Source organism: Antennarius striatus, chromosome 3, assembly GCF_040054535.1.
Source record: "Antennarius striatus isolate MH-2024 chromosome 3, ASM4005453v1, whole genome shotgun sequence".
In the NCBI taxonomy this organism is placed as follows: Eukaryota; Metazoa; Chordata; class Actinopteri; order Lophiiformes; family Antennariidae; genus Antennarius; species Antennarius striatus.
In genome coordinates, this window is record NC_090778.1 from 4,139,480 (window position 1) to 4,154,294 (window position 14,815).

At 39.3% G+C, this 14,815-nt stretch overlaps 1 protein-coding gene across 1 annotated transcript; it reads right to left on the reverse strand.

The window, feature by feature from the left end:
- Nucleotides 1-184: 184 nt before the first annotated feature.
- On the reverse strand, nt 185-13,191 carry man1b1b (mannosidase, alpha, class 1B, member 1b). The gene is made up of 14 exons (XM_068311496.1): nt 12,725-13,191; nt 11,076-11,177; nt 10,392-10,494; nt 9,787-9,884; nt 8,704-8,780; nt 8,532-8,638; nt 8,195-8,374; nt 7,560-7,708; nt 6,794-6,982; nt 5,776-5,966; nt 5,212-5,332; nt 3,411-3,605; nt 3,099-3,230; nt 185-3,005 (listed from the first exon to the last, which is right to left on the reverse strand). The coding sequence occupies exons 2-14, from the start codon at nt 11,160-11,162 to the stop codon at nt 2,799-2,801; spliced, it is 1,836 nt and encodes a 611-aa protein (XP_068167597.1). The 5' UTR covers nt 11,163-11,177; nt 12,725-13,191; the 3' UTR covers nt 185-2,798.
- Between the last annotated feature and the right edge of the window lie 1,624 nt (nt 13,192-14,815).

Sequence of the window (14,815 nt, forward strand, 5' to 3'; positions counted from 1 at the left end):
ACCAAACGTCTCGGTTCATTAATTTTTTTAATTTTATTTTATATACTTATTTGATCCCCGAAGGGAAATTAAGAAAGAGACTTATACTTTAAATACATCTTTGGCTCAGGAATAGGATGCGTTCATCCAGGAATGAATCACACCATAGTCCTTGTCGGCAGCATTGAACCACACACACTGGTAGTGATCAGGTTGTAGTCATGTGAAAGATCACTTTTAGGGACTCTGCAAAGACAGTCCTTAATCTGCAATCCTACTTTAAAAAGTATCTACAGTGATCCCAAGGGCCTTTTGTTGTAGTAAACGCACAAGTAAAAAGTAGCTTCAATGGATTCAGCTTTTTACATTTGAATGTTGTCTGTACCAACGTTAAAGGCACAACACCAAGTCGGAAAAACAAAATACAATTATGGTCTCAATACAAAATAATGACGTTCAAAAATCAGCAATAAAAGTACAGCTAAGATGTAAACAAGTGATACATCTCTGAATCCACCGAGCAGAGTCGGTAAATACAACAGGATGTGAGGAATTGTTTTTAAATCAACAATCAATACAGTTTTTGGACATACATGTCTACTCTAATGAGCAGTAGCTTGTTTCAAACAGCGTAAGACTAAAACCGCAGTGGAATGCTTCAAAAAGAACACTTCAGCTTTTAGTATTTCTCAGGTAAAACATTTTTCAAAATTCAAACTGTAGGACACACAAAAAAAAAACTCATTGAATTCTATCTGGAAGCTACCATCACCAAACTTGGCTGAGCACAACCCCTGTCAGCCAAGTACGAAAATATTTCACAAAATTTCATGATAATCAAGCTGTTTATGTGTAATGGGGGGGGGGAGTGGAGAAATAAAAAAATAAAAACCTCACTCTGATCGGCCCCAAAAAAGTTGTTTTTCTAATTAAGCATTTAAAGGTGCATTGTGAAGTTCGACATATTTGACTCCGCCCTGCCGTATTTGTTCATGTGGCTCTGTTTAAAATAAAAGATGTATGAAGAATGAGTACAGGGTACTCAAACAAAAACAATGTTTATCAGTTTGAACGTTAATTATTATCACTGTATTAAGTGTAGGTCCATTAAATTTTGTTTTTTGTTTATGCGCCAACTTTTTTTAAATCAATGTTGTATTGTTAGGAACTGGAAACTGCTTGGAGGCAACTACTGCAAAAACTGTAAACACAGAGTGCTCACTGCACTAATATAGCTGCAAATATACTGTATACTGCACATCTGCATATTATGTAAAATTCAAATTTTATATTCATTTCTATCACCTGGAAAAAAAAAGAAAAATAAATGTACTCTAGACTGTAACAGAGGAAAATGACAAAGACGAAAACAAACAAATCTGCTGCATAGCTGAAAGAGGAATCAGACAATGAAAAGCAAAGGAAGACCTACAAAAATGTAGGCGACACAACAACCCATGATCATACATGTGTCCAGTTTGGGGTCTACTGCCACCTACTGGTAGGCAGTGTTAATATTAATAATAATATAGTCATTATTATTACAACTTTCAGGCCCAGACATAGATGATGTATTCAAGACCGACGGCTGTTAGTCTGTTCTAAACGTATCTCACACATCTTGGTTTCACCACCATGACATGACATGTAGTTTCACAGGTTTTAATCTGTTAATCTGAGAACTCTAGAAACATCACCTGACTCATACTCGTCTGTTGGATGACGACGCACGTGAATATCTGCTTATCTTTTTGCCAGACATCTCAAATCCCCCCGACCCTTTTTTGGCAGTGGAGCCCAGTGGTGACAAACAAGAGACAACCAAAATCACTCTGGTTAATTAAGTTAATGAGATGTGCATAGCGAGAACATTAGCAAACCCTGTAATAAAATTAAAGTCCATTTATTTACTGTAGCTGTACTTGTTTTCACTATTAATCATGTTACATGTTCATTCTATAATTTCCTGTGAGACATGAACGCATAAGGTAAAATATGTTGTCTGGGGGGGCATGTTCACGCCTGCTCTGAACCCTAATTTATGGAGGGAATCTGAGAGAAGTCATAGGCATAGCATATATTGACTATGTTACACAGTGTGAGAAAGAATTAGCTTTTTGTATCCCTGCAGGAGTCACACCCAGGTACCAACACGTCAGTTGTGGTCAGGCTGTGGGTGCAAAGGGCGCGGGGGGGGTTGGCTTGAGTTTGGACTGTTGAAGGCTGCCCACCACTGGAGTCAAAACACCAGGGCAAGATAAACGCTTTGTTAGATAAATGAGTTAAATGCTATCCCAGAAACCTTTTCACTGTAAAACTATATTAGAAAACCCATTTTTTAAACATTTAAAGTTTTTTTTTTAACTAGAAACAGTATAAGCACAACTGGAATCAAAGATATCAATATCAAATCAAAATAATGAGCAGCTTTAAATTGAAACAATCTTTCAATCGGCTGGACGCTCGTCCTCCCCCCTAATGTGATTAAGATGTTTTTTTGATTCAAGTGTGTTTCAGGTTTTACTTTACTGATGGGTGGACAGGAGGACAGAAATCTTCTTCTACTTCTCCCACATAGACTCAGACATGAACACAAATCCAATAAAATTGGTCTCTTGTCCTTTTTCCAAGACCGTTTTTACAACGCAAACAATTCACTCCAACCGTACGAGACTTGTTCCATCCGTGCGCCGTTTTCAGGACTGTTGTACATCCAATCACAGCCAGACGACGGAGAAATCCTCTTGGTATTAAACCAACCCTGAGATTTTACTTGTGTTTGTATGTGTAGCTTTATCTGCTTTTCAAACTTGTGTCTGTCATGCAGTGGAAGGCCATATAGGCAGGGGATGAGCCTCTGTGTTGAAGACGTACTGGTCCAGGCTGAGGAGGTTGGGGTCATCTGACAAGAGCAGATACAGATACTTCAGGGTCTCTCCCAGAAAGAAGCTCTCCATCTTGTCTCGAGGGCTTGGGTAGTCAGGGTCACGCACGTTATTGATGGATGTATAGCCACCGGAGGAAACCTGAAAGGAAATATTATAATACTGATAATAACATCAGCAACAGGTCAATAATCTTTGTTTATATAAAACAATAACAGCCTTAACTGGACTGACCTTGGTGTAGTTGTTAAAGTTTTGGAGAATCTCATAGCCCCACTCCCGGTACCTGTGGTCCTGGGTGAACCTGTACATGTAGAAGAGACTCTCCACAGTCTCTGGGCGCAGTAGGTTATGTCTGTCTGCAAACTACCACCGAAACACAACCATGAGTCACGTTTAAGACCAAGAAGTCTCCAATTATTCAGATTCTTTATATTTACACCGGAATACTTTCGATTTAATCCCCTAAGTAAGTTACAGAGGGAATTTCTATTCATTTATTTTAGGATAATTACTATTTCTATTCTTTTAGCAGTCTCTGCCTACCTTTACGTTTATATCCTGGGTGTTACCCTCATACATATTAAAGTGGACGATCTCTGGACTCAGGCCAGTCTCCATCTGACTGTACATGTGGTAGCAGGTTTCCATCAGCTGTTTGGCTAAATCCATGTGATCTGCAGGCAGGCCGTTGTGAGCGCCAAGAGCCAGAGTGCCCGGCAGGAAACAGACGAGATGGTCCTAAAAAACACAGCAAGAGTGTAAATATTGTTGGCAGACACACCCTGGTACAACCTGCAAGTGCTGCGGGTCATGGCTAATATATTTGAATACATCGGGTCACCGAAACCTGGGAGCAAAATATATATATATCTATATCTATATCTATATCTATATATATATATAGCATATCAGCTGTAACAAAAAGCAATTTCCCCTAAGGATCAATAAAAGATTCTGATTTTATCTGGTACACAGGCAAACCTCGGTTTCCGAACACAATTCGTTCCGGAAGGTTGTTCAAATACCGTTTTGTTCGAATTCCAAATACATTTTTCCCATTACAAATAATGTAAATGGTCTAAATCCGTTCCAAGACGCTAGAAAACTACCTTTTTTCAACATATGTTAAAAACATGGACGTAATCAGTTAGCCTAAGGTACGACTTACCTTCGTCTTATGGACAAAAGTTTACGGTACCATAACTCGTACCATAGACAATGAAACGCAAATTAAGTGAAAAATTATTGAATACAGTAAACTCAAATAAAAAGCACATTACAGTTAAAGCATAAGAACAATAAAGACAAGAAGTTTTACCTTTGTGGTGGGGAGCAGTTGGCATACGTGAATGTTGGAGAGGTAGAGGAGGAGGAGGATGGATGTTACTAGCTATCAATTCTTCCTAAAATTCCACAGTTTTCCGCACAACTCACCTTTCCTCACTAGATTTAGCGATTGACTTCTTTGAAGGCATGCAGTTTCCCTAACACTCCGTTACGTTTTCTCTCAACTTTCCTAGTATTTTCTCCTTGCTTGGCGGCTCTCGTTTGTTTCGCATTCGACTTCCAAATTTTGTTCCTACTTTTAAGACAAAAAAATTCCAAATTTTTTGGTCGAATTCCGATTTGTTCCATCTCTAAAGCGTTCGAAAACCAAGGTTTGCTTGTATTCGGCATGAAGTAGTGATCAGTAGACTTTATGCTCCACATATCAGGGCTGTGAAAAGGGCTATGGTGTTGTATAAATATCTATACACACAAAGTCATAGATCATTATGTAAGGGATTCAGAAAGAACTATGAGTTGTGCGTATGAATTCTTATCCACCACCACAGCTCTGTTCAAAGCCCTGAAGCTGTGCTGCACGTTACCTTATCACGACCTTATAGTAGCATACTACAAACCTGTTTGGGGGGAGTTGCTGGTGCTTCACGTGGGAAGTGCATATTTTATGGAAGAAGCTGATGTTTAATTCAGATCTGAACTTCATTTCAAGCAGCAACAGCAACTTTAATGCGAGCTGGTTTGACATGCATGACCCCACCCACTCATTTGTGTTGCTGAATCATCCAACCAACAACAATAACAACAATCGGGAGGATTAGAAACATGTTCAACTTGATTTTAATAAGAACTTGTTTTCATGTGTTTCTGTTAATAGTTTCTCGTGTAACGAAGATATCTGATTGTATTCTCCACTCGTCCTAATGTTGTAAGAATCTCTACACACTAAACAAAGAGATTTTTAATATTAATGTGGATTTCACCCAAAAATAAGTTAGTTATTTTTATGAATCAATGAATACATTAAAATTAAATTTAAAAAAAAAAAAAAAACACTCACCATTTTAGGGCTGAACTCTCCGTGGGAGAGCTCTCCAACAAAGGTGAGGCCATTAGGTGAAGATTTCTGTAACAGGTTCTTCTTTATACCCTCTACTGCTTGGAGATAGTCCTCGAAAAACCTAAAATCACACATACAAATAGGAATGACATCAAGGACAAAATTCTGTGCAGCTATGGATGCCATTGTCTTATCATCTCACCACAGCCCACTGAAGCAGAATTAATAGTTTCAGATGCTGCTTGTGATAACAGATAATCAGTTATTGTTATCAGCTTTGAAATTTCTTATCTAGATGAGTGACGGAATGCTAAGTTTGATCAAAATTTCCAAGCATTGTGATTCAGTAGCTGCTGAGTGAGTTATAAGTATATTAAAATATCAGTCTGATATGTATAAACTAAAATAGACCCAAAAAAAGCTCTCCTCAAAGGAACCCCATACTAAAACAGCAATGACACTTTTGTCCAGAACCTAACATAGAGTTTAGGGGACAGTCATCCCTAAAAATCAGGTATGAAATGAATCTGATTGACTTCTACACGCAGCCTTAGTCTGACTTACTGGTTCTCCTTCTTGCCTCCTTGGATCCACTGCTTCAGCAGGTATTCATAGTAGCTGTCTGCTCTGGCCCCCAGTGTGTAGGTGCCTTGATGGGTGAATTGTCCACTGTTTGTGTTTATGAACATGGGAACGAGGCCATCGAGCTTTCCGTCCAGATTGTGGATCTGGTTCATGACCTCAGCAACCGCAGCCTTGAAACAGACATCAGGTAAATCCAGCTGAGGGCTGTGTTGTCACGCTTACATACTGATTTCAAGTAACTACATTTAACATGTAAACATACATACACAGTATATACTGTACATACATATATACAGTGCACACTCTTCACTCGCAGTAATGCGTTCCAGAAACCACACACGAATAACGAATTCCGCGATATAGCGACAAACTATAAACGTTTATGAACCCTCCCCATACTGATATTAAACCACCTCCTGTGGTTACCTTTTCCCCACTTTAAACAGTCTTATCGACTGTTTAAAGCACTTTTGTGTTTAAAGCACTTTTGCGTTCTGCTGCGTTCCGAGACTCACGGAACGCACCGCACTTCCGGATGCTGTCAGCCAATAGAACGAGAGTACGGTAATCATGTGACTGCCTATTAAAAATCAGCGATGTAATGAAGCCGCGCGTGTTGATGCGCTAAATGCGCGAGGGATTACTGTACACACATATAGAATATACACCTATAATACATATTTATTACGTTACTACGTCTTCAAGAAAATGGATGGATGGATTATAATAAAAAAGAATTATAATAAACCCAGTAGATTAAAGTACATTATTTCTTCTTCATTCATTTTAAAAATTTATAAAATCAAAGCCATCTAAACATTAGTCTAGTGTAGTTTTAAAACAGCACCAGAAATGAGAGGTGGTATCTGTCTTAAAAAAAAAAGAAAAAAAATCATCAAGTTGCGTTGGAGATGTTGGAAATCTAAAGTGGATTCTGAACAACTTTAATATTCTTTCTGACAGACCCTGAATCAGTGGGTGTCTTTTGTTCAGTTACCTGATACTGCGGATCCTCAGTGAGGCGGGTGAGCTCCCTGAATTCCAGCTGGATGCTTGTGACTTCTGCCACAGTGCTGTCAGAGGTCCAGCGAGGGGGGTGGGCTATGCCTGTGCCAATGTTCACATCGGAGTAGGGTATCTTGGATGGGGTGTTGAAGGCTGGCATCAGCCTAGTGCCGATATCTGTCTGCAGAGGAAAAGTGGGTTTACATGCAGGCTTTTGACTTTAATTTGATGGATCAAATACCACCATTTGTTCAAAAACCTCAACTGCTACACTATAAGTTGTGTTTCTAGTGGAAGCGTCCATGTTTGTGCTGTCTGAATGCTTTCATTTGCCGTTCATGAGTCCTTTAAATCACTGTGTCAGATGAAAGAGCATTACCCTGACAGTTGAACTTCTCCACAATATATTACAAAATGTGTTCCTTTGTCCGTTTTGGAGACAAGTCTGTTGTACTTCAACCACCATCAGATTAGATACAGTGGGTTATATTTCTGGTAGCTAGTGACATGAGTGAAAATCCAACTACATCACTTCACTTCAGCAAAAACATAAACGACGGGATTTGAAAGCTGAGACAAGACATAATTGGCTCTCTGAGAATAAATACCGCTGATGTGATGGGACACGCTAGTTTATACCACAGACAAAAAGTTCATACATGCAGAAATTTCCATTTCAGCATGTTTTAATGTGCTTTGAGCGTTTTCTTTACTATGAAGATAGAGGTTTGAAGATGACAGCTTGCGTGCCGACTCACAGCTTTGTCCAGGAACAGCTGATCTCCAGTCAGATGGTACGTACTCAACAGACCTCCCAGGATGCGGATGGTGCTTTCAAACAGGTTGACATCCACATTCTTATTGAAAGTGAGCTCTGATGCCACCCATGCCTTTGCTTCTTCAAATTCTGCAGTACAGTAAAAAATGTAGAATCAATTACAAATAAGAGCATTTCAGAGTTGTAATTCATTTAAACTAATATTATCAGCTCCTTAAAATTGTTTCATGACTTTTCCTTCCTTCTAGTAACAGGAGTCTGTGGAGCAATCGGTTCAGAATATGGTTTTGTTGTGTTGCTGCAACGCTCGTTGTCAACTTTGCAGCATATGTTGCTCCAAAATGTGAAAATGTGGTTCATTTTGTGAATGTAGATGGTGAAATCTCCAAAATCTTTGTAATTTTTCACGACGAAAAAATTATTGTGAAGTAAATGTTTCACAGAGTGGTGAATCCCCACCCCAACTTTACCTCTCTGGATGTTCTTTTTAAAATTGTCCATAGGTGTAATCGTGGGGATTCGTTTATCTGTGTGTGTGGCCCTGTGATACATTTAGCTTTTACTGCCATTATCTCGCCAAGAGGCAGAAATCGTAAGACAGAGGGAACAGTGTACCTTCCTTAAGCCCCATGATCCACATGGTATCCAGGGAATCAATGAGGGTCAGACCCAAGCTAAACCACTCAGAGTAGGACTTGGAGAGGGGCCTGAGCTCATCATGGCCCCAAGCAAAGTCTTTGTAACCCTTCCATGCATGTTTGAAGGCTTCTTGCACCGCCTCCAGCCAGGCTGCATCTGAAACACATAATATACACAGGAGGTCTATCTGTCATCCTCAGCCTCAGTAAATTCAGAAATAAGTGACAGAAATTCTCCACTACAGTTAAACTTTGAAGTGGTTATCAGATTAGAATCAGTTAAACTTCTTGACCGAAGGAAGAGTTGCTGATACCCGAGTCTTTTGAGGATTTGTTGTTTTGGTTTCCCAATGAATCATCGATTTCCTCATCTCTGGTGCCATCTATGTTCTGGTCAGTGTCGATCACGGTTCCACGCCAGCTGAAGGTAGGAAGATATTTTTTTAACGTATAATTTGTACTATCTAACTTTACTTCAAGACTCACCTAATGACTGCCTCTTCATCCTCTTTCTTGCTGTCCAGCCTGTCCTCTACCATCACCTCTGAGGCATTTTCTTTCTTCTGAAGATTCAAACAAAGATATTAACAACAAACTTCAACCTTTTAAACCCTCACGAATTGTACGTAAGATGATGAAGAAACAGAATGATCTGCATTAAAATAGCTCAAAGATTGTAAATATAAACAGTGATTTATATTTATTGCTAATTTGAATGTTGTAGGAAAGTGGTCTTTCTATAAAACTGATTACTGTAATATTCATTAGAGTTAATTAAATAATTATTAAGAATTTTGATATGAGATTTTGGTAATTTCACAGGTGAAACAACTTCCACAAAAACAATAAATAACAAATGAATAATAATAATATAAAAACAAACTGAGGTCAAACAAAGCGATGATTCTCAAAGTTTCTTCTTTTACTTATTACAAGTCTCCTCATACACAACTTTATATTAAAAGTGTATCACATGCTCAATCATTCCTCAACTTCATTTAGTTTATATCTAATCTCACTGGCCTGTTAAAAAATCAATTCTGAAGACAAAAAGAAGTTTGGAAGATTCTACATTTAGATGCAGCTTTCTGCCAGCAGCAGATTCTCTCCATTGACAGGGACACTATTTTTCAAAAAAAAGAAAAAAAAATGCTGCGTATTCAGCCTTTAAAAGCTTAGAGGCCAAAAGGCATATTCTATTCTCATGAGAGACCTGAGCATCCCATTTGTCAAAACCTGTTCACCAAAACTAAGTGACACTGAGCTTTTAAGTGGATGAACTGGCTTTGTATATAGGACCATCTCCCACGGTGAAACATGAATCCAGATCTATATATAGTAGATAGGTGTATATAGGTGTTTTTGATTGGAATAGTCCAACTTGTTAAATATAATGAGTTTACAGTCATTGCACTATTAAAAAGGGCAGACTTCTACCATAGTGGGATTACGCTCATGCCAGCCTCCCACTTTCAGCTTCATTCATGCAGATCAATCCCTTTCTACAAAGATTATGTATCATTATCATATTCTTCATCCTTCACATAACAAAAGTAGGATTATAACAACCTGAGGGGGTTGTACTGGGAGTGGTAGATGTTCCTGCTCAACAGGATCAGCCACAGCATGAAAGACATGTTCCTGTGGAAGAGTCTTGTCTGCAAAAACTGAACACAGAGTTAATATATAATATAGTATGGATTATTACAGTTATGTACTAATAGAGTCAAAGATGAGCAGATTGGCCGATTGATTATTGAAGGTGGGGGATTAGTTATCTCATCCAGCAGGCTATTTATACGTTTTCTTATATTAGCAATTCCAAAAACAAACTCTCACTTCTTATTTATTCACTTTCAACAATTTTAGCCTCTACAACACATGGGCCAAACTCAAGTCCCAGGGGCCAAATGTGGCCCGCCAGATCACTTTATGTGGCCCACAAGGGAATAAAAGGTCGGAGTGTCTAAAAATAAATAGGTCAAAAGCGTGCTTTGACTAAAAACCACATTTCCCACAATGCAGAAATTAAGTCTATATTAGCTTTAACAAAAACAAACAAACTGGGTTACATTTATTAGTTACATCTGGCCCTTAAGGACATCTGTTATGCCGATGTGGACCTCGGTGAAACTGAGTTTGATACTGCTGCTGTACAAGTACATGAGCCTTACCAGTGACGTATTCACGAATCGGAGGGGAAAAAAGCACCAATAAAATCAGGATGGCAGTAAGCAGGAGGACGCTCCGCTGCAGCCTGGACAGCTGCTTCCATTTCTGCCAGCAGAGAGAAAAGAGGAAGATAAAAGAAAATGCCAATCAAGTTCTTAAATAATTTCTATCCCTTCAAAGGTGGTTTCACAGGTGCAGTTGATAATTGCACAGTTTGGAATGTGTACCACATGTACATTGTATTTCTAAGGAATTCCCATTTGGCCTGCTTTCACTAATGTAAAACATTTTTACGTAAATAAAAATACATATTTTGAGGAGAAAAAGTATGCAAAACTATTTCTTCAGTGTTACCCAGAGAGCCACTTCCACTTATTTAGAGCTTCCATTCAGGAGAGGAGCATCTAAAAAAATCTTCTAGCACTCATTTTGCATTGATGGCAGAAGAAACAGAGCTTAAACTTGGAATTCAAGAACTTTCAAATGTCCTGTCACTTCTTTTCAAGTACTATCCAGCCCTCTGTGTTGATAGGGAACATTAATTCAACAGTATCTTTTTTCACATATATGTGGGCAGATAACAACAACTCATGTAGGCTCTTTGAAAAGTAGAAAGGAAGAGCGCTGTGAAATGAAGAGGTGGCAGGAAAGTCTTTAAGAGCAACACATTGATGTCACTCACTTACCCTCCAGCAGCTCTGCCTCTTCAATTTTCCACTTCTTTCTCCAGCAACAATTACAGATACATAGTCCTGTTGATATGGCGGGGGCATGTCTGTAATCCAGGCCTGGAGGCAGAGAGGCATTAAAGAGCATTATGAGAGGATGGCTAAATGGAGGAGTATTAATCTTAACCCATCTCACAGAAAACAGAACGAAAACAAGCAGCTCCAGGTGGATATAGTGATTCAGATCTCATTACATTAGATTGAAAGATTTAGCATCAGCGGTTTAAAATAACCAAATACATCAAACAGTTCATCAAACACGACAACATCTATTTAAAGCTTTTTTCCTTCTATAAAAACTGCAGGAAAAAGTGTTATTTCCGTGTGTGTGTCCTTCACCACTGGCTTTGAAGACTATTCTATTGTTGTACAGTCTTTTATTTGGAACAGACACTTAACTCTCAAAAAGGAGGGTGTGACACAAATAAAACAACAGCAAGGACAGGATGAGAAAACACAAGCAGTACTGAGAAAACATGGACTAATGATCACTCTAGTGGTTTATGTCCCATTCACCCCAGAACCTGAAGAGTCCACAAAGACAGTCAGACGGGTGATGTTAGTCCCAAACACTGGTGGGTCCAGTAAAGATCAGGAAAATTTCTCCTCGGAGACGAAACAAAGTAACCTTGAACCTTGAATTAGTTGCAGCTTGCATTAAGGACCAAGACTACCCAGCAGGACTACCATCCCGAGTGAGAAGCTGGGGGAGACACTGTCCTAAAGAACACCCAGGACACAGAACTCTGGACAAAAGGCACAATGACCAGGCCCAGAAAAAAAAAATTTCTTACAATTTCCATGTCCGTCATGGGGAAGTTGTCTTCTGGAATATGTCTGGTTTACCTTCTGGCATCAGCTTCCCCAATCTTCTAAAGATTTCTTCATTCCAAACAAGCCCCGTAGCGTCAGTGAGGAACAGTCATGCATCACTAATGTTCTTTAGAGTGTGTGTTCCATTCTTTTTCCTCCAGACATAAAACTGATCCATACATACAAGCTGGTTTCAGGGTGTTCTAGTTTGTCTTGTGCTACAGAATTCAACATTTCTTTGAATGTGGTGAATATTTTTTCCTTCTCCAGGCCAAATGTAAATGGAAGTCTTGATTGCAAAAACTTCAGAACTGAACTCATTAATTCAACCTGTGCAGACATTTATTTACATCCCATCTGTAAACCACCCAGGTTGTTGGATCATTTTGAGGCATGTGTGGAAGCAGAAATGTTGGTGGTATAGTGTTAACTAACGACAGTGGTTTAGTTGATTATCGTAATAAACTTCGAATTCATACAAATGTTATCCAACAGACATGACCAGAAGTATTCTGCAGCTGACATTTAACTTTCTACAGTACAGTACTATACAATCTCTCACGACTCCACCCCGCCACGGCTCGTGACTTCAGCCCGCCTCACGAGTTGGTCTGGCGGGATGACAGCCTACCTGAGGACCGAGGCATGGCATGAGGCCTAAAACATTTAGTACCTTGGATAGCTCGACTTTTTTTTTTTTTTTTTTTTTGTTAGTACAAAAAAATCACTTAAAAATATATTTAGCTGAGGACTTAATTAGAAAACTGGAAAAATGCCACTGTCACTAACATTACCTGGAGAGCCCAGCGTTGATGTCAGATGTGCCGACGATGATGAATCCAACAGAGAAGGGGCGAGCAGGCGCTCCTCGCTCTCAGCTGCAGCGATATTGCTTCGGGGGTGTCCTCATCTTTCAAACTGTCCCCATAGGAAAAAAAAAAAAGCCACGCAGCCGGTAATTCTTATTTTAAAAATATGTTGCGAATGAAAAAAATGCGCGATATGCTGCCATTGCTCCCTCTCATCAACAAATGAGCACCGGGATCTCCTGCTGCCTTCAGGACATCCTAGAAATATCGTAAATTCAAAGATTATTAAAAAAAAAAAAAAAAGAGTAATAATTTGATTAATTAATGCTTTAATTTGAAGTGAGTTTACAAGAGACATTTCTATGTGTCATTCTGAAGCTGCATTTATTCATTTGTCCATTATTTATATGGCATCACGTGATATCATGTTTGTCTCTCGATTTTTCCCTCTCTCCCGCTTCCACTGTCCCATTGGCATTAGGTAGGGGGCGGATTGAACCCTGTAAAAGTTAAAACGGGACCAACAACCATTTAGTATCTCTCCCTCTCAGTCTGTCTCTCTCTTTTACACCATTTAGAATGAGGATTCACTTATATTTTATGCTTTTGATGCTGGGGGGGAAAACGGAATATCCAGAGCAGGGGTCTTCAAACTCCAATTACCTGGGGGCCGCAGGAGTCTAGGTGAGGCTGGGACTCATCAGGTATTCCACAAAACAAAATAAAAATATTTTAAAAATGTAATTTTCATAAAGATCACTACTAACTGGCTTTGAATCAGTTCATGGAACAAAAACCAAAAATTTTTATATTTTTTAATGTTCTGGAACAAAATTGGTTATTCAAAATAATAGTAATCGGTTAATACCTTTTTTTTTTCTTGAAAAAAATATGGCTCCTCTTGCTAGAGCGATTCTTTTGTGTGTGTTTTTTACTGCCTGTGGGTCTGAGAGGACTGTAATTTCATCTGTGCTGCATGTCATGCACATATGGTACAGTCAGTCAGTCAGACTATGACTACAGTATATCTGACCTCGTGTTTCACTTCCTGTCATTCACTCAATGCGTGATGAGAGCAGAGAAAAGCTGAAGTGTATTACCAGCAGTTAAGGAAAAGGCAATCTCCCAATCTAGATTTTATTCCTAACAGGTGACGCCGTAGCCTCTCAATCTTAAAAACATGTTTTATTACACATTAACTGATTGGCTGCAGCCATTTTTCAAAAAAGAGCCTCTGCTTTGAAACTTTGAAGCTTTGAAACTGCCACAACTTCTCCATCTTCCACACGTAGCCGGATCTTTTTGAAAATGAAAGTTTTTTTGTTGCGGTTACGCCTTCCGTCCACACGACAACATAGAAATCTGGGACAAAGACCCATATTTTGAAATTGCTGGCCAAAGTGAAGTTTTTTTTGAAAATGCCGGGTATGTGTTGTCGTATGGACGCTGCAGCCAAAACTTTTTCTATGTGAGGGAAAAAAAATTGAGTTTTCAAAAAGATCAGGCTCCGTGTGGACTTAGCCTTAGTCTCGCTCCTCTTTTCAGTAACTGGATCAGTGCTATTGTACTGTTTTTATATAGAGACATATCTTCTTCTTTTCCTTTCAGCTTTTCCCTTCAGGGGTCGCCAGAGCGAATCAGTTGCCTCCATCTAACCCTGTCTTCTGCATCTTCTTCTCTCACACCAACTACCTTCATGTCCTCTTTCACTACATCCATAAACCTCTTCGGTCATCGTCTAGGACGAGTTTTGAACTGCCTAGCAGAACTGCCTAGCAGTTCTTACTTAGTTTTGAACTGCCTAGCAGTTCAAAACTCAGCATCCTTCTACCGATATATTCACTATCTCTCCTCTGGACATGTCCAAACCATCTCAGTCTGGCCTCTCTGACTTTATCTCCAAAACCTCTAACATGTGCTGTCCCTCTGATGTACTCATTCCTGATCCTATCCTTCCTGGTCACTCCCAGAGAGAACCTCAGCATCTTCATCTCTGCTACCTCCAGCTCTGTCTCCTGTCTTTTCCTCAGTGACACTGTCTCTAGACCAAACAACATCGCTGGTCTCACCACAGTT

Coding starts and splice junctions, on each gene's coding strand:
- man1b1b (XM_068311496.1), bottom strand. CDS start 11,162: ATGCCCCCGCCATATCAACAGGACTATGTATCTGTAATTGTTGCTGGA. Junction 7,709..8,194: donor GATCATGGGGCTTAAGGAAG/GTACACTGTTCC, acceptor ACTGTACTGCAG/AATTTGAAGAAGCAAAGGCA. Junction 3,006..3,098: donor ACTTTAACAACTACACCAAG/GTCAGTCCAGTT, acceptor ATTTCCTTTCAG/GTTTCCTCCGGTGGCTATAC.